The following is a 25,823-nucleotide window of genomic DNA, read 5'->3' as shown; positions in this document are numbered from 1 at the left end:
GAGCAGTGGTTTGTAGTTCTCCTGGAAGAGGTCCTTCACATCCCTTGTAAGTTGGATTCCTAGGTATTTTATTCTCTTTGAAGCAACTGTGAATGGGAGTTCACTCATGATTTGGCTCTCTGTTTGTCTGTTATTGGTGTACAAGAATGCTTGTGATTTTTGTACATTAATTTTGTATCCTGAGACTTCGCTGAAGTTGCTAATCAGCTTAAGGAGATTTTGGGCTGAGACAATGGGGTTTTCTAGATATACAATCATGTCATCTGCAAACAGGGACAATTTGACTTCCTCTTTTCCTAATTGAATACCTTTTATTTCCTTCTCCTGCCTGATTGCTCTGGCCAGAACTTCCAGCACTATGTTGAACAGGAGCGGTGAGAGAGGGCATCCCTGTCTTGTGCCAGTTTTCAGAGGGAATGCTTCCAGTTTTTGCCCATTCAGTATGATATTGGCTGTGGGTTTGTCGTAGATAGCTCTTATTATTTTGAGATACGTCCCATCAATACCTAATTTATTGAGAGTTTTTAGCATGAAGGGTTGTTGAATTTTGTCAAAGGCCTTTTCTGCATCTATTGAGATAATCATGTGGTTTTTGTCTTTGGTTCTGTTTATATGTTGGATTACATTTATTGATTTGTGTATATTGAACCAGCCTTGCATCCCAGGGATGAAGCCCACTTGATCATGGTGGATAAGCTTTTTGATGTGCTGCTGGATTCGGTTTGCCAGTATTTTATTGAGGATTTTTGCATCAATGTTCATCAAGGATATTGGTCTGAAATTCTCTTTTTTGGTTATGTCTCTGCCAGGCTTTGGTATCAGGACGATGCTGGCTTCATAAAATGTGTTAGGGAGGATTCCCTCTTTTTCTATCGATTGGAATAGTTTCAGAAGGAATGGTACCAGTTCCTCCTTGTACCTCTGGTAGAATTCGGCTGTGAATCCATCAGGTCCTGGACTCTTTTTGGTTGGTAAGCTATTGATTATTGCCACAATTTCAGAACCTGTTATTGGTCTATTCAGAGATTCAACTTCTTCCTGGTTTAGTCTTGGGAGGGTGTATTTGTCGAGGAATTTATCCATTTCTTCTAGATTTTCTAGTTTATTTGCATAGAGGTGTTTGTAGTATTCTCTGATGGTAGATTGTATTTCTGTGGGATCGGTGGTGATATCCCCTTTTTCGTTTTTTATTGCATCTATTTGATTCTTCTCTCTTTTCTTCTTTATTAGTCTTGCTAGCGGTCCATCAATTTTGTTGATCTTTTCAAAAAACCAGCTCCTGGATTCATTAATTTTTTGAAGGGTTTTTTGTGTCTCTATTTCCTTCAGTTCTGCTCTGATTTTAGTTATTTCTAGCCTTCTGCTAGCTTTGAATGTGTTTGCTCTTGCTTTTCTAGTTCTTTTAATTGTGATGTTAGGGAGTCAATTTTGGATCTTTCCTGCTTTCTCTTGTGGGCATTTAGTGCTACAAATTTCCCTCTACACACTGCTTTGAATGTGTCCCAGAGATTCTGGTATGTTGTGTCTTTGTTCTCGTTGGTTTCAAAGAACATCTTTATTTCTGCCTTCATTTCATTATGTACCCAATAGTCATTCAGGAGCAGGTTGTTCAGTTTCCATGTAGTAGAGCGGTTTTGAGTGAGTTTCTTAATCCTGAGTTCTAGTTTGATTGCACTGTGGTCTGAGAGACAGTTTGTTATAATTTCTGTTCTTTTACATTTGCTGAGGAGAGCTTTACTTCCAACTATGTGGTCAATTTTGGAATAGGTGTGGTGCTGAAAAAAATGTATATTCTGTTGACTTGGGGTGGAGAGTTCTGTAGATGTCTATTAGGTCCACTTTATGTAGAGCTGAGTTCAATTCCTGGATATCCTTGTTAACTTTCTGTCTCGTTGATCTGTCTAATGCTGACAGTGGGGTGTTAAAATCTCCCATTATTATTGTGTGGGAGTTTAAGTCCCTTTGTAGGTCACTCAGGACTTGCTTTATGAATCTGGGTGCTCCTGTGTTGGGTGCATATATATTTAGGATAGTTAGCTCTTCTTGATGAATTGATCCCTTTACCATTATGTAATGGCCTTCTTTGTCTCTTTTGATCTTTGTTGGTTTAAAGTCTATTTTATCAGAGACTAGGATTGCAACCCCTGCCTTTTTTTGTTTTCCAGTTGCTTGATAGATCTTCCACCATCCCTTTATTTTGAGTCTATGTGTGTCTCTGCAGGTGAGATGGGTTTCCTGAATACAGCACACTGATGGGTCCTGACTCCTTATCCAGTTTGCCAGTCTGTGTCTTTTGATTGGAGCATTTAGCCCATTTACATTTAACGTTAATATTGTTATGTGTGAATCTGATCCTGTCATTATGATGTTAGTTGGTTATTTTGCTCGTTAGTTGCTATAGTTTCTTCCTAGTCTCGATGGTCTTTACAATTTGGCATGTTTTTGCAGTGGCTGGTACCGGTTGTTCCTTTCCATGTTTAGTGCTTCCTTCAGGAGCTCTTTTAGGGCAGGCCTGGTGGTGACAAAATCACTCAGCGTTTGCTTGTCTGTAAAGTGTTTTATTTCTCCTTCACTTATGAAGCTTAGTTTGGCGGGATAGGAGATTCTGGGTTGAAAATTCTTTTCTTTAAGAATGTTGAATATCGGCCCCCACTCTCTTCTGGCTTGTAGAGTTTCTGCTGAGAGATCAGCTGTTAGTCTGATGGGCTTCCCTTTGTGGGTAACCCGACCTTTCTCTCTGGCTGCCCTTAACATTTTTTCTTTCATTTCAACTTTGGTGAATCTGACAATAATGTGTCTTGGAGTTGCCCTTCTCGAGGAGTATCTTTGTGGCGTTCTCTGTATTTCCTGAATCTGAATGCTGGCCTGCCTTGCTAGATTGGGGAAGTTCTCCTGGATAATATCTTGCAGAGTGTTTTCCAACTTGGTTCCATTCTCCCCATCATTTTCAGGTACACCAATCAGATGTAGGTTTGGTCTTTTCACATAGTCCCAAATTTCTTGGAGGCTTTGTTCATTTCTTTTTATCCTTTTTTCTCTAAACTTCCCTTCTCTCTTCATTTCATTCATTTCATCTTCCATCAGCGATACCCTTTCTTCCAGTTGATCACATCTTCTACTGAGGCTTCTGCAATCTTCGCGTAGTTCTCGAAACTTGGCTTTCAGCTCCATCAGCTCCTTGAAGCCCTTCTCTCCATTGGTTATTCTAGTTATCCATTCTTCTAATTTTTTTTCAAAGTTTTTAACTTCTTTGCTGTTGTTTTGAATTTCCTCTCGTAGCTCAGAGTAGTTTGATCGTCTGAAGCCTTCTTCTCTCAACTCATCAAAGTCATCCTCCATCCAGCTTTGTTCCGTTGCTGGTGAGGAACTGCGTTCCTTTGGAGGAGGAGAGGTGCTCTGTTTTTTAGAGTTTCCAGTTTTTTTGGTCTGTTTTTTCCCCATCTTTGTGGTTTTATCTACTTTTTGTCTTTGATGATGGTGATGTACAGATGGGTTTTTGGTGTGGATGTCCTTTCTGTTTGTTAGTTTTCCTTCTGCCAGACAGGACCCTCAGCTGCAGGTCTGTTGGAGTTTACTAGAGGTGCACTCCAGACCCTGTTTGGCTGGGTGTCAGCAGCGGTGGCTGCAGAACAGCGGATTTTCGTGAGACCACAAATTCAGCTGTCTGATAGTTCCTCTGAAAGTTTTGTCTCAGAGAAATACCGGGTTGAATGAGGTGTCAGTCTGTCCCTACTGGGGGGGTGCCTCCCAGTTAGGCTGCTCAGGGGTGAGGGACCCACTTTAGGAGGCAGTCTGACCGTTCTCAGATCTCCAGCTGCGTGCTGGGAGAACCACTACTCTCTTCAAAGCTGTCAGTCAGACAGGGACATTTAAGTCTGTGGAAGTTCTTGCAGAGTTTTTGTTTGTCTGTGCCCTGCCCCCAGAGGTGGAGCCTACAGAGGCAGGCAGGCCTCCTTGAGCTGTGGTGGGCTCCACCCAGTTCGAGCTTCCTGGCTGCTTTGTTTACCTAAGCAAGCCTGGGCAATGGCGGGCGCCCCTCCCCGAGCCTCGCTGCTGCCTCGCAGCTTGATCTCAGACTGCTGTGCTAGCAATTAGCGAGACTCCGTGGGCATAGGACCCTCCGAGCCAGGTGCGGGACACAATCTCCTAGTGTGCCGTTTTCCAGGCCCGTTGGAAAAGCGCAGTTAGGGTGGGACTGACCCGATATTCCAGGTGCCGTCTGCTTCCCCTTTCTTTGACTAGGAAAGGGAACTCCCTGACCCCTTGCGCTTCCCGAGTGAGTCAATGCCTTGCCCTGCTTCGGCTCGCGCCCAGTGCGCTTCACCGACTGTCCTGCACCCACTGTTAGGCACTCCCTAGTGAGATGAAACCAGTACCTCAAGCAGAAATGCAGAAATCACCCGTCTTCTGTGTCGCTGGGGCTGGGAGCTGGAGACCGGAGCTGTTCCTATTCGGCCATCTTGGCTCCACCCCCAGGATGCATTTTTAAATCACCTGGGGAAACTTGTCAAAATGCAGATGTTCAGGGGTCAGTCTCAGGCTCTGACTTAATAGGTCTGAGGGGGCCCAGCTTCTGAGACTGCTGAGTATGTCCTCATGACTGACGTGCAGCCTTGCGTGAAAACCCCTGGGTCAGGCTCCAGTCCAAAGGAATGAAGACAGATCTCAGGCAAAAGAGCCAGACCCAAAGGCTGTGAGATCCTGAGATAATGACTCATATCACTTCAAAATCAGTTCTGTATTATTCTTCCTCTGTGGGATGTTTAATAGCAAGGGAAGTAACTGTGCATCTGTTTTAAATTCAACCATGATTAAATAGGGAGAGGAAGCAGGCCACTTCTAAAACTTCCCTCTAGTTCTCCAATCTCATGCTATTTACCCTTTACAGGATTGGGGAGAAGGACGTTGGGGAAGAAGTGGAAGTCTTTTCAGAAAGCGCCACTTTTATGAAGTGAAGGTGGGAGGATGTGGAGGAGAACTCAAGTTCATGCAGAGTTTTTTTGTTGTTGTTTTTTTTTGTTTTTTAATATCAACATTGTACATTCAAGTAGTCCCCCCGCCACACACACACTTTTCGGGGTAAGCAGTATTTGCTTCACAATTTCTCCAGGACACAAAGCTGCTGACTCTCTGGAGAGGGAGACAGATGACTGCACAGGCACGAGACCCAGGAGCTGGGTGACGGGTGGACAAGCCTCTTTTCCTGGGCAGTGCATTTATCACAGGGCTTTATGTGCATAACAATGGACATATTTCTTAGCCACTGCACAGCATTTCAAATTGAGTGATACATTTTCATTTTAAATCAGACTCACAGAGAGCCGTAATTCTCAGGGAGGATAAAAATAGACAGGTATAGGGAAGCCTGAGGGCAGGCTGAGGAACACCCGGCAGCCACTGCTGTCCTGCAATGCTGCATTCCTGCTCTCTGGCTTGGTGGGTTTTGGTGGCAACCGGCATGTATTAATTTGGGGAAGGGGGGTAAGAATTCTTCTTCCAGGGCATCGGTAGGCTGGACGCAGGAACTCTGCTGAAAAAGCCCTCTGCTCGGGCTCTTGGGAGCAGCCCTGTGGATAATTCATCACAGGCTTCTGCAGTCCTGGGATGACACATTTTCTTTTCCTTTGCCATCTCCCTCACTCTGGCTGCTTCCACACAAGAACTGTTGGAGATGGCATAAATTGTAATTCCCTTAATCAAAGAGGGCCATTGAAGTTTCTTTTGGAAACAGCTGTGCAAAGTTGTATAGTTACTTGACAAGCTAACATGAGCTGAATCACTTCGCTGTGTTGAGTTTTCAGCAGCCAAAGAGCTGAATTTTTGTAGAAAACTCCCAATTTATCCAGCACCCAACTCAGGTCCCTCTGGTCCCATGAAGGTCTCCTAAAGTCAGATCAACAAAATAACTGCTCAACTCCACACTGAAGCTAGCACACATTACGCTTGTATATTTCCTTCAGTAGCTAACACCTTCTTGGGCACACAGTATCCACTAAACCTCACTTGCTTTATCCCCAGATACAATCTCCTGGATTAAGCAGTTAGGTAGCATTATTATTTTAATCAGTGACATCACTCCGAATTGCTACCATGATTGGCAGGTGGAGAAGATTAAGCAATGGTGCTGAGTCGAAATATTACAGGTGTAATAGCTTCCCACCCTCTCACCACTCATCCTCAAAGTAAATGCCATCCTACATGCTGTGGCTTGCTTGCGGTGAGAGGAAAAGGATTAGGCTCTGGATTAAATGGTGAGGATGATTCGACTGCAGCTCAATACAGTACTAACAAAAGTGACACAAAACACAGTGCCTCTTTCCAAAAGTTAACATTTCAAACAGCAGTTTGGGGAGGGAATCCTCTCTTTGACCCTTTAGCAAAGCCTGCTAAGATGGCAAATGCCAGGAGGATATGGAAGGCAGCATTCTAGATCTAAGTCCACACATTTAATTCACAGAATTAGAGAACAGTTGCTGTGATACTAGAAATACAGTCATTCCTTCCTTCCCTACAATTTCCACAATACCTGTAATTACAAAAAGAAATGGTACAAATGCACTTGTAAGTATCTGCTAGAAAAAAGTCCAAAACAATTAGAATAGCAGTAAAAGACAGCTATCAGCTGCCCCTTAAGAGGCCAGGGGTTGTGGGCATCTTGACTCTGCTGGCAGCTCTGACTCGCAGCGAGGTGGAATGAACAGTAGGAGAATCCATTTTCCACATGGGTCTAAAGACTTTGGGGAAATGCATTCTTTTAGCTGCTAAAAATGAGGTTGCCTGGATGAGGCAAAATCACACCTGGTCTCCCAGCATGCTACAACTAGAGGAATAAGCAGTAGGAACAGGGCAGTGAGCGTCCAGAGAAGCCCTCTGTAACTTACTGTGGCTCCTAGCACCAGGCATCAATGTTGCTCCCTGGCAGGCAGTCTCTCCACCCTTCAAGGCCCAGCTCAAGTCTCAACTCCTCAGTGAAGCTGCAGCTCCTCCTGCACTTGCACTACAACCTTGCATCTGGTTATATGTTGTTCTGTTTCAATCTCATATCACTTCCCTGAGACTGTGGGCTCCTGCTGGGCAGGGCCCATGACTTGCATATTTCATTCCCTCCCAGGAAGCAGCACAGGGCCAGATGATCAGTGCAGGATGAGATGTGGAAGAGAAAGATTCCCAGGAGAGAAGGACACCACAAAGGCCAGAAACTGTTCTCATTCTACATAAAGCCCATGTGAGCCCCTAGAAGGAAAACCTTCTCCCCACTGGCTTCCCCCTCTAAAACAGAACATTTTGCATGGAGACAGCAAGACCAGTGGGAGTGTGGGCGACACACACTGTCACTCTGATTTCACACAGTGAGGCTTCAAGCTAGCTCAGCCAGTGAATCAGAGGTGGCAGAGATGTGTATAGACCTCTGCCTGAGCATGGTCTATGGTTAACCACATCAGATCCAACTTCTAGCTCCTCCCTAACGTTCTCCAAGGAGAAACCCTTGAAGCAACATCCTGTGAGGTCTGTTGTTCTATTATTGAACAATTCATTCTGTTAAAAAGTTCTTTGTAAAATCGGTGGCCCGTTATATACTGAGAGGGGTCCCAGAGGCTCCACCTGCCTTAGAATATCTCATTGTCACATGCTTCCCTTGTTTCTTCTCCCCTGCTTGACATGGTCCTAATGTTCACACCTCCTACCTGACAAGTCCTCCATGAGCACCTTGGGTCTCTCTGCTCGCCTCCAGACCTCTGCACTGTACAGCACGGGATGATTGTGAGGACCTGCAATCCCTATTTTTCTTGCACAGTGATTCTCAACAGTTTAACATGGGACATTCAGCTCCCGTCTGTTTTGACAGACTTCTTTACATGTTTTTTAAACTGAGCTTTCTAATTGCTTGAAGAGGTCTGGGAATTTCAGAATGCTCTTTTCAGGTGGCCACACATGTTGGGATTTCACAAAAACACCACCAGAAAGTTCTGAGATAGACACATTCTACCCAGATAGTTACACCCATAGGGAGGTAGCTTCTTGTTCATATTCCAATAAGTAATAAACATCTTACTAAATGCTCAAGTGTCCAGTGCTGGCTGAGAACTCTAGATACATTATCTAATTCCTTACAACAACCTACCAAGTGAGTATGATCATTCTCTTTAAGGATAAGGAAACCCAGGCTCATTGAGATTAATTTACTTCTCCAAGGTCACCCAGCCAAGAAGTGTGGGAGTCAATAACTGAATCCAGGCCTGACTCCAAAGTCCAAGAATTCAACTACCAGGCTCTTTCAGCTCTCTGGCAGACCACAGTTCTGAAGTCTGGACCCCCACAAACTGGAAAGAGGAGGGAGTTTTGCACTGAGTCTCAGGTTTGGAGCCAGCCCCAGAGGGCAGTCTCTTAGGATCCTGCTTCACCCCTTCATCCTCTGATAAACCTTTGCTGGGATGGTAACACTTCCTGCACACAAGCAGTAAGATGCTTGGCAGCAGCAACAACATAGCTTGGGGCAGAGGAATGGCAGGTCTAGGCCTAACTCAACCACCAACCAGGTTGGTAATCTTGAGCAGTTCACTTCCTTGTCTGTGCCTCACTTGTAAACATGCACTTTACATCCTGATGCACCCATCCCTATAGATAACACTGAACTATGACCATGCCACAATGTCCCTTCTCCCACAAATTGCCCTCTCCCATTTTCCACCCCAAGTTATTTCATGAAAAAAACAAAAACAGTGTATTGGTCACAACTGTAAAACAAAAATAAAATTCTAAAGCCCCAACTACCTGAATGGATCCCTCCTCACAGCCAAGGGCATTCCAAAGTTAACCTAAAACACTAGTTCAGGCCATGCTGGGAATGGGGAGCTGGGCATGCCTCATTATACCCTCCTCCCTTTGGAATTACTAATAGAACAGACTCTAAATCTGATAAGAAACGTTTATAATCTATTCTCTCTGAAGCCTGATACCTGGAGAGTTCATCTGCATGATAAAACCTTGGTCTCCACCACCCTTTATCATAACCCAGACAGTCCTTTCTATTGATAATATCCCAACCAATTGCCAATCAGAAAATCTTTGAATATGCCTCTGACCTGGAAGCCCCCACCTTCCAGTTGTCCCACTTGTCTGAACCAAACCATTGTATATCTTACATGTGTTGAGTGATGTTTCATGTCTCTCTAAAATGTATCAAACCAAGTTGTGGCCTGACCACCTTGCACACATGTTCTCAGGATCTCCTGAGGGCTGTGTCATGGGCCATTGGTCACTCATATTTGGCTCAGAAGAAATCTCTTCAAATATTCTATAGTTTGACTCTTTTCATTGACACAACCCATTGAATTGATATCCTAACCCATAAATGGGTTGCAGTGCACAGTTCTTAGAAACAGTGGATAAGGAAATGTGTTCTGTAGGTGTGTCCTCTCCTGGAAGCCTGGCAGATACAAGAGCCAGGAGCAGGAGTGTAGCCAGCTGCCTGTGGAAGATGGTTTGAAAACAAGTAGCTCCACAGCTCCCTAAGGTCCTCTTCTAGTTCTTAAATTGGATGAAGATATATCTGATCTGAACCCTGGGCTTGTAAGCAGGCAGTGAAAGGCAGTCTAATTTGTCAGACTAGTGGTTTGAACTCAAAACTGAACTATTGCACCCATTGCCTGAGCCCCATCCCTTCGATCAAAAGGCCAATGTAGGAGACTGTAAGGCAGACTGGGAAAAGGAGTACCAGGCCTTCATCTAAGTTGACAAGCTTGGCCCACCTCATTAACAGAGTTGTTAGCTATTTGTGTTCAGACCCTAAGGTCAAAAAATGAGAGGCAGCCCCAGGACACTCTCTGTCCTTTTTTCTAAGCAGGGACAGATGTGGTTGAAAAGAAAATAACAACAGCCTTCAACTAGCTAGAGCGGTTCATCCTGAACAATGCTGGGACCTGCTGGGTTTTGAAAAGCTGCCCGGGTGTTGCAGATTACTGACAGCTCTTGTACTTTCCAGGTCAAATGTAAATTCCTAATTCCACCAGCAGCTTCCTTCTCAGGCCAAACATTTAGGAATTGTTTGTGGTTATGTTGTTTATGGGTAATTAACCACTGCATATGAAATGGTTCCTCCACTAGAGTGGGAAAGTGCCAGGTGGAGAGAAGACAGGGAGGAGGGGAAACCCATATCACATCCCTTCATTCCCACTTCTGGTTCCTTCCACCTTCTGATACGAGCAAGTTGTTAGGACAGAAGGTCCCAGTGGGACAGGCTCTGGGCTGCTACACTGTTCAGCTCAGCTCCAATTAATGGCAGATGTTTGGTCTACATGACGCTGGTAGGCAGTGTGATTCACAAGAGCTAGTGGGGTCACCAGCCACCCTTCACCCCTATTTCAGGCAAGTGTCCAGAGGGGATCCAGTGTTGGCATAGCTCCAACAAGCTCTGGACTGGTTCAGTGGCTTATCCGCAAGGCAAATCAGAGCATGATAGTTATTTTTTAACTCAAAGAAACTTTATTTTCCCACCACAGATTTCATTCTATACTTAACAGTTAAAGGAGTCTATTGAGGAATGAATAGATAAGCAAAATGGGGTATATCCATACAATGGAATATTACTCAGCCTTAACAAGGAAGAAAGTTCTGACACATGCTTCAACATGGATGAAGCTTGAAGGTATACTAACTGAAATAAGCCACTCACAAAAGGACAAATACTGTATTATTCCACTTACATGAGGTTCCTGGAATCACCAGATTTACAGAAAGTAGAAAGGTGCCTGCTAGGGACTGGGGGAGAGAGAATAGGGAAATATTGCTAATGCCGCAGTTTCAGTTTTGCAAGATGAAAAGAGTTCTAGAGATGGAGGATGGTGATGATAGCACAAAAATAGGAATGTACTTAATACCACTAAATTGTACACTTAAAAGTGGCTAAGATGGTAACCAAGGAGGTGAAAGACCTCTACAAGGAAAACAACAAAACTTTGCTGAAAGAAATCATAGATGACACAAACAAATGGAAACACATCCCACGCTCATGGATGGGTAGAATCAATATTGTAAAAATGATCATACTGCCAAAAGCAACCTACAAATTCAATGCAATCTTCATCAAAATACTACCATATTTCTTCACAGAACTAAAAAAAAAAAAAAATCCTAAAATTCATATGGAACCAAAAAAGAGCCTGCATTGCCAAAGCAAGACTAGCAAAAACAAAACAAAACAAAACCCAAATCTGGACACAATACATTACCCAACTTCAAACTGTACTGTAAGGCCATAGTCACCAAAACAGCATGATATTGGTATAAAAACGGGCGTATAGACCAATGGAACAGAACTGAGAACCCAGAAATAAGGCCAAATACTGACAGTCAACTGATCTTTGACAAAGCAAAAACAAAAAGTGGGGAAAGGACACTCTTTTCGATAAATGGGGCTGGGATAATTGGCTAGCCACGTGTAGAAGAATGAAATTGGATCCTCATCTCTTACTCTATACAAAAATCAACTCAAGATGGATCAAAGACTTAAATCTAAGACCTGAAACCATAAAAACTCTAGAAGGTAACATTGGGAAAATCCTTCTAGACATTGGCTTAGGCAACGACTTCATGACCAAGAACCCAAAAGCAAACACAATGAAAACAAAGATAAATAGATGGGACTTAAACTAAAAAACTTCTGCACAGCAAAAGAAATAATCACCAGAGTAAACAGAAAACCCACGGGGTGGGAGAAAATCTTTTCAATCTATACATCCAACAAAGGACTAATGTCCAGAATCTACAAGGAACTCAAAGTCGCAAGAAAAAATAAAACAATCCCATCAAAAAGTGGGCTAAGGACATGAGAAAACAATTCCCAAAAGAAGATACACAAATGGCCAACAAACATGTGAAAAAATGCTCGACATCACCAATTATCAGGGAAATGCAAATCAAAACCACAAGGGGATACCACCGTACTCCTGCAAGAATGGCCATAACTAAAAAATCAAAAAATAGATGTTGGCATGGATGTGGTGAAAAGGGAATGTTTTTACACTGCTGGTGGGAATGTAAACTAGAACAACTGCTATGGAAAACAGTGTGATTATTCCTTAAAGAACCAAGAGTAGATCTACCATTTGGGCCGGGCATGGTGGCTTACGCCTGTCATCCCAGCACTTTGGGAAGCTGAGGCAGGTGGATCACCTGAGGTCAGGAGTTTGAGGCTAGCCTGGCCAACATGGTAAAACTCCGTCTTTTCTAAAAATGCAAAAAGTAGCCAGACGTGGTGGTGCACACCTGTAGTCCCAGCTACACAGGAGGCTAAGGCAGAAGAATCACTTGAACACAGGAGGCAGAGGTTGCAGTGAGCCCAGATCATGCCACTGTACTCCCACTATTAGGTATCTACCCAGAGGAAAAGAAGTCGTTATATGAAACGGCACATGCATGTTTATAGTAGCAGAATTTGCAATTGCAAAAATATGGAACCAGCCCACACGCCCAGTCAATGAGTGGATAAAGAAAATGTGGTACGTATATATGAAGTACTACTCAGCCATAAAAAGGAACAAAATAATGGCATTCACAGCAACCTGGATGGAGTTAGAGACCATTATTCTAAGTGAAGTAACTCAGGAACGGAAAACAAAACATTGTACATTCTCACTCATAAGTGGGAGCTAAGTTATGAGGACGCAAAGGCATAAGAATGATACAGTGGACTTTGAGGACTTGGAGGAAAGGGGGGTGATGGTGAGGGATAAAAGACTACACATTGGGTACAGTGCATACTGCTTGGGTGATGGGTGCACCAAAATCTCAGAAATCACCACTGAAGAAGTTATTCATGTAACCAAACACCACTTGTTCCCCCAAAAAACCTATTGAAAAAATTTAAAAAGTAGTTAAGATGGTAAATACGTACATTTTCCCACTGTTACAAAAGGTGGGGGAATGGTAAAGGGGAGAAGGTAGGAGTTGAGAGAAGGGGAAATCCTCTTTGCAACTCTAGCTAGCTCATCACTTAGACCAATGCCAAAAATCTGAAATCTGAAAAGGACTTTAGAGAAAAGCGGCCAAGAGGATGTGACTGCTAACCTTCCCAATTTTTCAGGCTAATGTGAGAGTCTCATTTCCATCAGCATCCTGCTTGGGCCTCAGTGTTTGGGAACCATTTTGAAGGATCTGTTTCTGGCTGACTGTACACAAGAGGGCTCCCTGGGGAACCAAACTCTGGCTGCTCTAGGGCAGCCCCAGGAGGCAGCTGGCGGGCACGTTAGTTACCTGGATGGGTAGCCAGCTGCACTGATTCGAATCGTCTCCAACACCCCGCAGGCTCTGAGTTGCTGCACTGCTCTCTTTGGGTCAAAGCTGCCAAAGGAGAAAAAAAATAAAAAAGCAAGACAAGAGATGAGTGGCCACATTTGCAAAAAAGACACAAAAAAGAATCTTTTCCTGCAGCATGTGAAGTACCTGCTGCCACTGAGTTACAGCTCATCAGGCACCCTTGAGCTCAAGTCACGGATTAGGCATAGACTAAAAGACACCAATGTGCAGGCACCTGAGCCATCTCAGCATCTTCTGTTCTGTGCCTGAGGCTTTTGTGCACATTCTTATTATCACCTGGGATACCCTTCTTCTTTGCCCACCTGAATCCTCCCCACCCTCTAAGACTCATCATTCCTGCTCCTCTCCAGAGCCTGCTCTTACTGTTTTCATCCACATGGGCATGCATCTTCACTCACTGTCCCAAGCATATGCGCTTAGCACCATTATTTGGCTCAAACATTACAAGGTGAGTTTTAGACTAGGGAGATCTGGGTTTCAATCACGACATGGTCACTTACCAGCTGGGTGTCTACTTTGGGGCAAGTCACTTCAGGTCCCCTTGGGCCTCAGTACCCTCATCCATATAATGGGGGAAAACAGCAGTACCTATTTTATCAGGTTAGTGTGAAGCTGAAATGTAATGGTCCCTGAAAGCAGGTGGAACCGTGCATAGCACTGCATAGGGCACATGCGTTGTGTATGTTGTTAGCTATGATCACAACAGCTGTTCAGTTAAGAATCATGTAGATGAACTTCATTTACATTATTACAGATTACTTTCCAGTCTTCAGAGATGTGTGCACCATTTTCAACCACTTACATGTCCTACAAAGCTAAGGCTAGCACTCCAAACCCAGTATGTTTTTACACATATATTGAGTATGGCACTGTAGAATAAAAAGCCAGATGCTGTGTGAGCTTTCTGAGTATCCCCGCTTGAAGAGGAAAGTTTATACAAGACAGTACGTAACAAACATGGTGAAAATGCCAAAGGAAGCCAGAGAGCAATTGTCTGAGGTTGTTAAACACAAATCATAAAAACTAATAAGAAGGGCCGGATGCCGTGGCTCATGCCTGTAATCCCAGTACTTTGGGAGGCTGAGATGGGTGGATCACGAGGTCAGGAGATTGAGACCCTCCTGGCTAACATGGTGAAACCCCGTCTCTACTAAAAACGTAAAAAATTAGCCTGGCATGGTGGCAGGCGCCTGTAGTCCCAGCTACTCGGGAGGCTGAGGCAGGAGAATGGCGTGAATCTAGGAGGCGGAGGTTGCAGTGAGCCGAGATCGCGCCACTGTACTGCAGCCTGGGCGACAGAGCGAGACTCCGTCTCAAAAAAAAAAAAAGCCACCAGTAAGAAGAAAAAAAAGAAGGCAGACAGCAAGACATCACCGTTGTCTAGGGTAAGCAGGGAGTCTTCATAGAGAAAGAATTAAGGCACCCTAGAATTAATCACTATTTTTAATTTGCTAAGATTACTGCCCCACTCCATGAGAAGGGATGAGGAACAAATGCTCCCTTTCCTTCTGACTGTCCTGCAGCTCAGCTGGAGCCAAGAGTCATGCTTCTTTTCCTCCTTTCACTCTGGGACATGGTGCTTGATAGATGGTGCCCTAGGGTTGCCTGGGCTCAGTGGGTACTTGGCACTGGAAAACAGTGGGCATTTTCCAAGCAACTGATGACCGCAAGATGCCACCTCACCCCAGGCAACACTCCGCGTTGCACATCAGCCCTGGGTCTCATCCCATGAGACACCCACACTCTCCCCTCCAGGCTGTGCTCACTGTGGCTTCATTGCTCCCCTCTGCCCTCCCGAGCCCCACCTTCTTTCCACACCCAGCTTCTCCATAAAATCTTCCTGACTCCTCCAGCTCCAAGTCCATGGCACTGAGCACGTGAGGCACAATGGAACATTGATTTACACAGCTCTGAACAAAACAGTTCCTTCAGAAGACTTCATCTTTCTAACTAGAGTAAAAGCCCTTTAGTGCGAGGGTCTTACAGGATAGCAGGGAGTACATGCTGAGCACCTCACTGCCTGCCCACCCTCTCACTCCAATGCCCCCTGTGGTTGCTCTGCCACAAGAGGAAGCACAGTTCCAGGATCCAAGGGGGTCTTCATCACCAGGGGCGGCAATGACCAGTCATAAGCAGCTGCTCGGCTGCCCATGACTGCGAGTGATCAGAAGCCTTCGGGCTGTGGGCTCCCCTGCTCACAGGCTCTCATTGCTAAAGCTGTCAGCCAGGCCCTGCATCATGAAGGCAGAGCGGACACCCCTGTGCTTTGGAAAAGACATCCTGTGGTCTGCAGACCACCTCCCCAGGCACTCTGCCCCTGCCCACAGCAGCCGTGTTCCCCAGGCCAGCCACCGGCTTCTTTCCTCTGCTCAGCATGACCACAGGGTCAAGTTCAGCCCATTGCACACACTGGGGATGGCAGTGTGTTCAGGAGCATCTGGGACCCTTAGGTCCCACGTGGGCTACGGGACCAGCTGGGGGTCCCTTCTTCTTCCAGGACCTCCTACTGTTTCCTCATGGTATTAATAAAATGAGCAGAAGCTCATTGAGAACCCTGTCATTCCTTAAAAGTACTGCTCCTCCTCCCCATCTGTCCCCTCCCTCTCTGTTCTGGTATCCCCACATCATGCTTCCTGACCTCTGGCATCCCATTTCGGTCCTGTTGAAGGGCCAGGCAATGACTCACTGAGTGCTGGTCCCCTCCTCTCATATAGCATAGCATGAGTTTTTGAGGGCAGGGTTGGGGACATCGGTTTTCTCTTAAGAGTCTCCACACATTGTGGCTGGAGCTGGTCCCCAGAAGGCACCCGGCACAGAGTTTTTGAACTCAGCCTTAACATTCTTCCCTCTTCATGATCAGCTCAGCAAATCCCCTCCCTTTGCCACACCTGTTCTGTCCTCCTGTGATGGCAACACTGCTTTCCCCTGTGGTCTGGGGCAAAGAACTCAGTGTGGCCTCCGCTCTGCCACTAACAGGTAGTGTTACTTTGGGCAAGACACAGTCTCTCTGTACCTCATTTTCCTCATTTACTCAATGAGAGCTCAACATATCTGCCCAACTATAAAGCAGTGGTGGCTGTAATGACCATGTTACAAAAAAAAAAAAAAAAAGAAGACGAATGCTTTTAGAAAAAGCTAACAGACACTATACGAAGAAGATATTGCCATCATCTTTCCCTGTTCACATACCCCAAGGGGATGTGTGAGGCCAGCTGGCCTTCTGTACTTCCTCTCCCCAACAGTAAAGAAAAGCCACCGTCAAATGCATCTCTCAATCTGCCTCACTGCATTCACTATTAGATGACTAGGAATGGAAAACCAGCCCTCCTTCTATTAAATCTTGGAGGACCATAGCAATGACAATTAATATAGAAAAATCACCAAAGATATAGAAGGTCGCAGTGCTGAAACTGAAGTTCATGCTTTCCCCTCCCAATAGGATTAGCAGACCCTGGAGCCTGCTGGATGCAAAGAGAGGATCCCACTGTGTTAGAACCGAGCCCTACCTCCACAATTGCCTACCATGGAATTGATTTCTCCATGGGCTGCAAGCTCCCTACCTGCTTCCCCAGGCTCAGCAGCATCCTGCAGTCACATCTCAGAACTCTGAGACTCCAAGACCTGGGCTGGCCTTCGGAAAACCAGTGACCAGGTCCTCCACGAAGCATTCCCAGGTTATGACACCTGCCCCAGGCCACTGCTGCTCTGGACACTTCATCTCTCTCTTGCCTCTGCCCTGTCAGCACTTTCATAGAGCCACTGACAGCCACTTCTGTGGCATTGCCAGTTACTTGTGACAGACAATTCCTTAAGCATGGGGGACATGTCTTATTGTCATTCTACCTGTCCTAGCCCAGTGCCTAGTAAGAGGTATGATAGATGTTTCTTGAATGAAGAAAGCAGAGGAAAAAGACTTTTGTATAGGTCATGCTATCAAAGCATTTAATGTGGGACAGGAGTCCTCAACTGGAGGCAATTTTGTCCCCAAGGGAACATTTGGCAACGTCTAAAAACATTTTTAGCTGTCACAATGGTGGGACGCTTGTAGCATCTAGTGGGTAGAGGCCAAGGATGCTTCTCAACATCCTATGATGCACAGGACAGCACCCCTTGCCCCAGTAAAGAATTCTCTGATTCAATATGTCAGTGCTGCTGAGGCTGAGCAACTCCGATTACAAGAAATGGGTGGAGAGACACAGAAACTTCCTTCTAGGATGATGTAACTAATAACTGTAATCATATAAATTTTTATACTCTCATGAATAATTCCTATTCAGATTCTTTCATCAGGATACTTACTTTTACTTTTTGAGAGACAGTCCTCCTCTGTCACCCAGACTGGAGTACAGTGACACAATCATAGCTCACTGCTGCCTCAAACTCCTGGGCTCAAGCAAGTCTCTCACCTCAGCCTCTGGAGTAGCTGGGACTATAGGCATGCACCACCATGCTCAGCTAATTTGAAAATTTTTTGTAGAGGTTGGGTCTCGCTATATTGCCCAGGCCGCTCTCAAACTTCTGCCTCAAGTGATCCTCCTGCCTTGGCCTCTCAAAGCACTGCCATTACAGGCATGAGCCACCACACCAGGCCCTCACCAGAATTAACAAGTAAGGAAATGAGACACAGAGAGCAAAAGACTAGCTTGCGACTGGCCAGATCAGCAGTGAGCTCAAACTAGAATCCAGGTATCATGACATGGTCAGTATTCCTCCTACCTTTTCTTTGTATTGGGAGGAAGATTTTGGTTCTGAAGGTAAGGGAGTGTCTTGGAAAAGTGGGACCTCAGGACTAGAAAGTCCCCAGTGTCTTCTCTCATTTGAGAGGGGAGACCCAGCAGAGTATCTGTTCCACAGCAGGGCCATGCTCTGACGAGGGAAGGGCCCAAGGCCATAGCTGGTCTGGCCCAGCTGGTATAGAGCCCTCATCTCCTCTCCCCTGGGCCCTTTACACCACTCTGCCCTTCACACAGAATCTGAGTCTTTCACACACACTACGCTTCTAACAGCCTCTTCTCTTCTGGAGTCAGCCAGTAAACAGAAGCCACCCAGGGGGAATTCCTAAGCATGTCTCAGAGATTTAGAGGAAGGGAAGAGCAAGCAAGCAGCACACTGCAAAGAAAACTGATAACATTCTGTCTCCTTAACCTTTTCCATACAGAGCCCATCTGAATGGAAGCCAAGCTTTATTAAATGACAGGAGTGTAGAAGGCAGTTCAGATATTCAGTCTGAGAGTCAAAATTGTCAAAGTAAGTTATTTCACAGAAAGAAATTATACTAGGCCCGAAACAGAAATCATGGGGGAGGAAAGATGGGAATAAGGTGCTTAAAAAATTAAAAAATACACCTCCTCTGGCCAGAGGGAATAGCATGCATGAAGGCCCAGAGCAGAAGAGACTGCAGAGCTGAGTGAAAGGATGTTTTTTAAAGGTTTAAGGTAGTATTTCAGGCAAGAAAAGAGGATCTGGAAAAAGGTGAATAAGGAAGAGAAAAGGAAGACCAGGGTGAGGAACTTGCATGGAGACTTCACGGGACTTTGACATCAGTTAGACACTGGGAAGTGAAGGAGACAGAAGAATCAAGGGTTAAACCATGCTGTATGGTGGCCACTAGCACCTCGGGGTATCCAAAATAAATTAAAATGAAATAAAATTCAGAACTCAGTTCCTCACTCACACTGGACAGGTTTCAAGCACTAGATAGCCACGTGTGACAAGCAGCTCCCACGCTGGATAGGGCAGATGACAGCACATACCCATCATCACAGGGATTCCCCCTGCACAGCAGGTTAGAGAGACTCTCAGGCTTCTAGTCTGGGAGATCAGGTCTGGTGGGTGGATGAGATATCAGGAAATGTTATGCCTCCTACTACAACAAAGACCAATTAAAGAGGAACCATTCTTGGGGGGTGGCAGGAGATGAACAGTGTGGTCTCAGATGTGCTGAAGGCAAGGTGGATAATGAAGCTGTAGTAGGCTTGCACAAACACTTGTCGGGAATTTAGTAGAAACCAAGATGTACAAAGATCATTGAGAGTTCTACAGATTAGGGTGAGGTCAGCCACATGAGCATGGACAGAACCGGAATAAAGTTTCAAGGTCAGGGTAGAAGCAAAAGTTGGATCAGAGTAGGTTGAGTGAGGAAAAGGGGAGCAAATGTGGATAATTCTGGAAGCTCAGCAGCAGAGGGGAATGTGAGAAACAGGACCACGTTCATGTCCTATCGTCCAACACTTCATGTGAAGTCTTGATTCTTCAACACAAGAAAAGCCTTTCCTGACCACTCCAGCAATCTTTCCAAGTCTGAATTTAACACTTACTATGAGATGTACTCATGGCTACATTTAACGTTCTCTATTTGATTCAAGCATGCACATTCCTGACCACTACTATAAGCTGCATGGGATTGGGGAACGGCATGTTTTCTCTTGAGACCTCTGGACAGCAGACAGGTGGCACTCAGCAAGTGTCTGTCAGTCTGTCTGCAGCAAGTAAGATGTCTGGGGAGTGTAAGTCCAGTTGGTCATCATGCTGAAGGCCACAGACCCCCAGGCAAGGCCTGGCCCACCCTGTTCCACCTGAACCCCTAAGGCTGGGCTGGACAGGCTAATGCCCAGCAGGCACTTACTGAAAGGGGAGCTTCTCATCGTTGGGCTTGATGCAGCGGACGTAGTGAGGTGTCGTCGCATTCAGGGTCTCCATGAGCAGATGCAGGGAGGTACGGAACTAGAGAGACAAAAGCCAGTGCTTGGTTATTTTTAACAAGTTGTGGATGTGTGATAAAGAAAAACTCACATATGGGTGGTGGTAGTTATTGTTACTATTATATTATTAATCCAGAAGGATGGAAGAAATTTCAGAGACCTGGGGTAAGATTCCAGCTCTGACACTGCTATCTTGCTGTGACCAAAATCAAGTCCTTCCTATTTAAGGGTTCCTCGAATTACATGGGGGAGAGACTGCCCCCTAATGTGCCTAACTCCCAGTGCTGTGGATCAAATAAGATGAAAGGTGGGCAAATATTGTAGGAGAGATTTGGTCACTGTGCACCGGAAGCCTGCTCTTCCTAAACCTGAGGGCCTGAGGCCCTGACACCCGATGCCCGGGCATCCTGGAAATATTTTGTTATACTAAATGTCCAGAATGGCAAACCCACAGGAATAAATGTTAGGTGGTGGCTGCCAGGGACTTGGCAAGCATTCTCTTCTCTTCTCTCCAGAGACACAATGGGCAGAACAGCCACAGAGACCCCACAGCAGGAGAAGTTGCTTTTAGTCTCCTGATCCACAGCTTCCTTAAGCCTCCTCTCTAACCTATAAATTCCAGGCCCTCTTGCCTCCCACACTAGGTGTCTGTGGCCCTGTGGCACAGCCCCACCACAGGCGTTAACATACTTATGGAGGCTACAGTTGGCCCCTTCCCTCCTCCCTCTGTTAGTTCCCTGAAATGAAGGTTTTGGAGTTTCCTTCTTCTAAGGACACAAGATAGAGCTGGGTGGCTGAGGCTACTGATGTCAAGGCTGCTGTGATGGCTTCCCTCTCACCCTGCCGCCATCCTTCATCTACAGAGAGGCCAGCCCTGCACATGCGCCTCGGCCCACAGCTTTTGGTCTGGGGCTGACCTGGTGGCCAACGGTTTTCTTGTGCTCCTTGTTGGAGACTTTCATGGGGGGTCTGGCAGAACGGATGTTGATCTTTGAAGATGATCCCTTCCCAGGGGTGGTGGCAGGAACAGGGTCCTTGTCATCATGAAACAAGTCAGCCACTAGTGGAAACTAGAAATAATCACAGGAAGAATGATGAAAGTGACATCTCCTGCACCTTATATATTTCCTCTCAAAGCTGCTTTTCAATACATACCTGAGAACGGAAAACACATGTCCATGCGAAAACCCACAAACCAATGTGCACAGCAGCATTACTCCCAAGAGCCACAAGGTAGGAACAACCCAAATATCAACTGACAAATGGACAAACAAATGTGGTACCTCCATACAATGGATTATTCAACCTTATTAATATATTCAATATAAAGAAATGACCTCCTGATCCATGCCACAACATGGACACACCTCGAAAAAATTATACCAAGTGAAAGCAGCCAGACACAAACGATCATATAGTGTGTGATTCCATTTACGTGAAATATCCAGGGAACAGAAAGTAGGTTATTGGTTGCCAGGGGTTGGGGGAGAAAGGGGAAGAGGAAGGGGAAGAAAGGGAGTGCCTGCTAAGGGGGACAGGATTTCTTTTTGGAGTAATAAAAATATTCCCAGACTTATAGTGGTGATGACTGCATAAATTGGTGAACATCTTGAAACCCAGTGAACTGTGTGCTTCAAAAGGGTGAATTTTATAAAGTATGAATGACAATTCAATTTTTTAAATGGTAGGAAAAAAGTTGCTTTCCCATACAATCTTACTCAATCTTCACCTACAAAGATGGGCAGAACTTCATTTCCTTGTGGTGTGGTAGGAGGTGGCTACGCTTTAATACACCTATGTTTAAGTTCTATTTTTCTACATTATTGCATCTTGTCAAATTAACTTCCCTGATACCTGTTTTCTCATCAGAATAGAGATAAGCCTATGCCTGTTATATGGGGTTGTTACGAATACTAAATAAGAGGCTAATATCTTCATCTGTAACAAGGTGAAGATGCAGGCCTTTGATGAGGCGCTGGTGACAGAGTCCCAGCCAAGACATTCAGTCTGACAGGAACACAGTCCTGCCATCATCCCTTGGGGAAGTCAATGCTGGGGCTAGAATAAAGTATTACAAGGCTTTTACCACACTCCTGCAGGGGTGGGGGGAAAAGGAGGGAGGGAAAAGGAACATACAGGCCCCAGTCGCTAACCCTGAGCCACATCCAATCTCAACAGAACAGAGGCTAAATGCTAGAGCCTCAGATGCTAGGCTCTGCTCCTTCTCACCTACCCTGCGCCCTCTTCCTTTAACCCCCACTTAAATGCATGGCTCCCCTCTCCTGCCATTGTGTCTGAACTCTCTAGTCTAGTGTCTGAGGGCTCCCTGATCAGATCCCACTCACCCCTCTCAGAAAATACCTTGCAAAACCATCCAGCTGGTCACATTGCTGTCTCATAGGCACAATGCTCACTACTCCTGCCTCTATACTTTTGCTTACTGTGCTATTCTCACCTGAAATATCCCCACCCCTTGCTCTTCTATACTTATCCTAAGAGGCCCCTCTCTCAAGGTTGAGCCCTGCCCCTCCCGTGACCCTCTCCCAAAGCACCCATCACTCCTGTCTGTGTCTCCCACAGGCTCTGTGGTGCCCTGGGACGCCCTCACCCTCCCTGAGGTCTGTGTTGAATCCTGAGCTCTACACTTGCTGAGACTTCCCTTCCACCTGAGAACAAGGGCTGAGGAGAGAACTGAATGAGAGAATCCGTGTGTGCATGTAGAAGAGTGCCCAGCATATAGGGCTCAGACATTATCTAGTTTTATTACTTTTACTAGGGATTATATACATGAACACTCTTTCTTTTCTTTTCTTTTTTTTTTTTTTTTTTTTGAAACGGAGTCTTACTCTGTTACCAGGCTAGAGTGCAGTGGCGTAATCTCGACTCACTGCAAACTCTGCCTCCCAGGTTCAAGTGATTCTCCTTCCTCAGCGTCCCGAGTAGCTGGGACTACAGGCATGCACTACCACAGCCAGCTAATTTTTGTACTTTTAGTACAGACGGGGTTTCACCATGTTGGCCAGGATGGTCTCAATCTCTTGACCTCGTGATCCGCCCGCCTCGGCCTTCCAAAGTGCAGGGATTAAAGGTGTGATCCACCATGCCCGGCCTACATGAATGACCTTTCTAAACCACGTAAGTACAGATGCTTAAGAAAGTTGTATTTTTGATCTGAAGAAACAACATAGAATTTTAGATCTGGAACAAATGTAAAGGTCAACTTTCACCTCCATGTGGCAGGTAAGGATATAGGCGACTGGGGAGAAGGAGCCTACTGGAATCCTGCTCCAACCTCTGTTCCCTCCACCAACAAGCACAATGGTTAGCACTAGCTCTCAAAGGGCTGCCAGTCAATGGCTGAGCCTGGGCTAGAACCTCGGCCTCTGGATGCCCAGGTCAGAGTTTGTTACAATACATAAATATAGCCTTGTCATTTAAACCCACAATATCAAGGAAGTAGAAATATAAAAGGGCTTTAGATATAGCCTTGACTTTTGAGGTACTTGCAACAACAATTAAATACATAAGATAACACTTCCATGAAACATTTCTCTAGCTGACATCATCTCCTGAGACACGTAGGAGATTCAGGCTAAGGCAAGCTACCTACTGAAGATGCAGCATCATCTTCATGTATGGCTACAGGTCCCATACAGCAGTGACAGCTCATGCTCTGGTGATGCTCTGCACTGCCGAGACCTTCAATAAATTAAGTTCCAGCCTAATGGAGTATTTACTGAGCACCTACAAAGGCTTTCATACCAACAGCATCATGCCAAGAGCTTGGAAAGAAAGAATCATGTAAGAATAGGTCCAAAATTCACAAAATAATTCACTATTCTAGGTGAATTCAAAAAGTCCTAGAAGCATATCAAAACAAGGCAATGCGTATGAGCTTTTTCACATTACAGTCTACAGTGGGCCCTGGCTCATCTCCCTCCTGCAGTCAGGGATACCTGATAGTACAGAGTCATGATGTCACATTAGCACATTACAGTGTCCAGACAGAGTAGCAAGATGGTGCTGGTGGCACACTAGAACTGTTCTCAGAACCTGTCAGATTCAGGTGACTTAGCACACTCAAAGGCAGTTTCTGCAACCTTATTAGGTACCTTTGTGCTGGAGTTCCAGGGTGATATGATGGGGGGTATAAAACACATGATGACCATCCCATTCCCATGGGGCTTCTTGCAACCTGACCTCACTTAGGGCAGGCATAAGACCATCAGCAACTACCCAAGTTGTGTCCAAGGAGAAACTGGAGAGATGCAGACACTTTGTTCAGTGAACCCCCCCTCAGTCTGATGACTCTGGTACTTTTCACATATAAAAGTAACCCATATCACTTACAGGCCTTTTGGATAAGATCAAGCATAAAGCAACTTGTATGAATTCCACGGATCCAAGGGTTTGTTTTTAGCAAGGCTTAAGCCTCACCTTATGCAGGAACACTTCACTATCACAGTGGATTAGAATGAGTGTGCCCACCTGCACATACATACAAGGTTACAATGCCTAATGCTTAAAACAGCACCTAATGCTGGTGAAAATTATGGGCTAATCTTCTACATCAAGCATTTTAAACTAAAAACATACAAAAAAATTAGTTCCTCTTACCTAATTCTTAGTTATTACAAAGCTCATACATTTCAGTAGTTTCAGTTTTAGAGTCAAGAGAAATTAACACAAGTCAGTGTTTTGTTTTACACAGCACAGGAGCCAGTCTAATGGGTTATAAAGCAATGCAACAACAGTGTTTCATGTGCACCTACATGCACAACCATGCTGGAATCAACACGTGTCAGTTTCACTTTTCCCTTGCACTCCTCATTTCTCACAGACACACCAACCATTAGAAGCATCCAATTTCCATTTTCCACCAGAGTGACTTGCATGCAAATAAAAGTTGCAGTTCCTTAGCTCCCTGGGTTCTAAGTTCGGTCTAAAAGCACCAACCAATGATCTTAAAGCCATTTCTGGTGAGCAGCCCAAGCCCATTCTCACTGCTGGCTATTCTGTGGCTACAATAGGCTGCTGACACCATGATTAGCATGAGAGAATGCCACCATATTTCTGAGTAAAGCATACCTTGAATCCCTGCCTGAGGGCATGGAAAGGATGATCCTATTCACAACATGCAGAGTATAAATAGCTCCATGGAAGGAGATAGAGACAAATCCCTGCTAAGGATACTGATGATATTGTTGTCAGGCAGGTACCCTGGAGGGTCCCCCAGTGAGATCACTAAGGATGCCCCCAAGTGTTAGCTGCCAACAGGTGATAATTCTGTTGCTATTCTCAGCATCTTTGAAATAAATTTTCCTCCCTCTCTTCATGCATGGCTTTTCAAAGTCATAAATATTGTCTTTTTAGATGACAAGGTAACTAGTAAGCTGTCAGAAACAAAAACACAATTTAAGATCTGTGGCTAAAATCTGTATGCCAACATCATAAAAAACCGATATTTTTATTAGGTACTCAATTCCATGTGCGGTCAAAGAAGAGAAAGCAAATACTAGGTCACTGACTGTCAAGAAATTAGATTGACTAGTTTGTTCATTCATTCATTCATCCACGCATTAATCCGTCAACACTGACTCTCCAATACGCAACAAGTGCTGTGCTAGGGACTGGTGACACAAAAGTGTTATAGAACAAGCCTAGCCTCTTCTATATCGTGGAGTTTATGGTCTAGCATGGAAGGTCAATGCTAATGAAAATAACCCACAATTAAAAACATATGGACAAGAATATCCTAAAGGAAATCAACAACAAAGATGCGACTGAATCAGGGGTCTGGGATGTGGG

General features: G+C 45.1%; 1 protein-coding gene across 1 annotated transcript in view; it reads right to left on the bottom strand.

Moving 5' to 3' along the window:
• Positions 1–25,823, bottom strand: part of MYO5B (myosin VB) — a 403,095-nt gene that overhangs the window by 127,117 nt on the left and 250,155 nt on the right. The window contains exons 15-17 of the mRNA XM_030810458.1: positions 20,933–21,085; positions 19,940–20,037; positions 13,252–13,338 (exon numbers count right to left, since the gene is read on the bottom strand). Coding sequence (XP_030666318.1) covers positions 13,252–13,338; positions 19,940–20,037; positions 20,933–21,085 — 338 coding nt within the window. The remainder of the gene's footprint in view (positions 1–13,251; positions 13,339–19,939; positions 20,038–20,932; positions 21,086–25,823) is intronic.

This window comes from Nomascus leucogenys, chromosome 4 (genome assembly GCF_006542625.1).
Source record: "Nomascus leucogenys isolate Asia chromosome 4, Asia_NLE_v1, whole genome shotgun sequence".
Classification (NCBI taxonomy): Eukaryota; Metazoa; Chordata; class Mammalia; order Primates; family Hylobatidae; genus Nomascus; species Nomascus leucogenys.
Note: the sequence above shows the minus strand (reverse complement) of the source record. Positions and strands in the feature narration are given on the sequence as shown.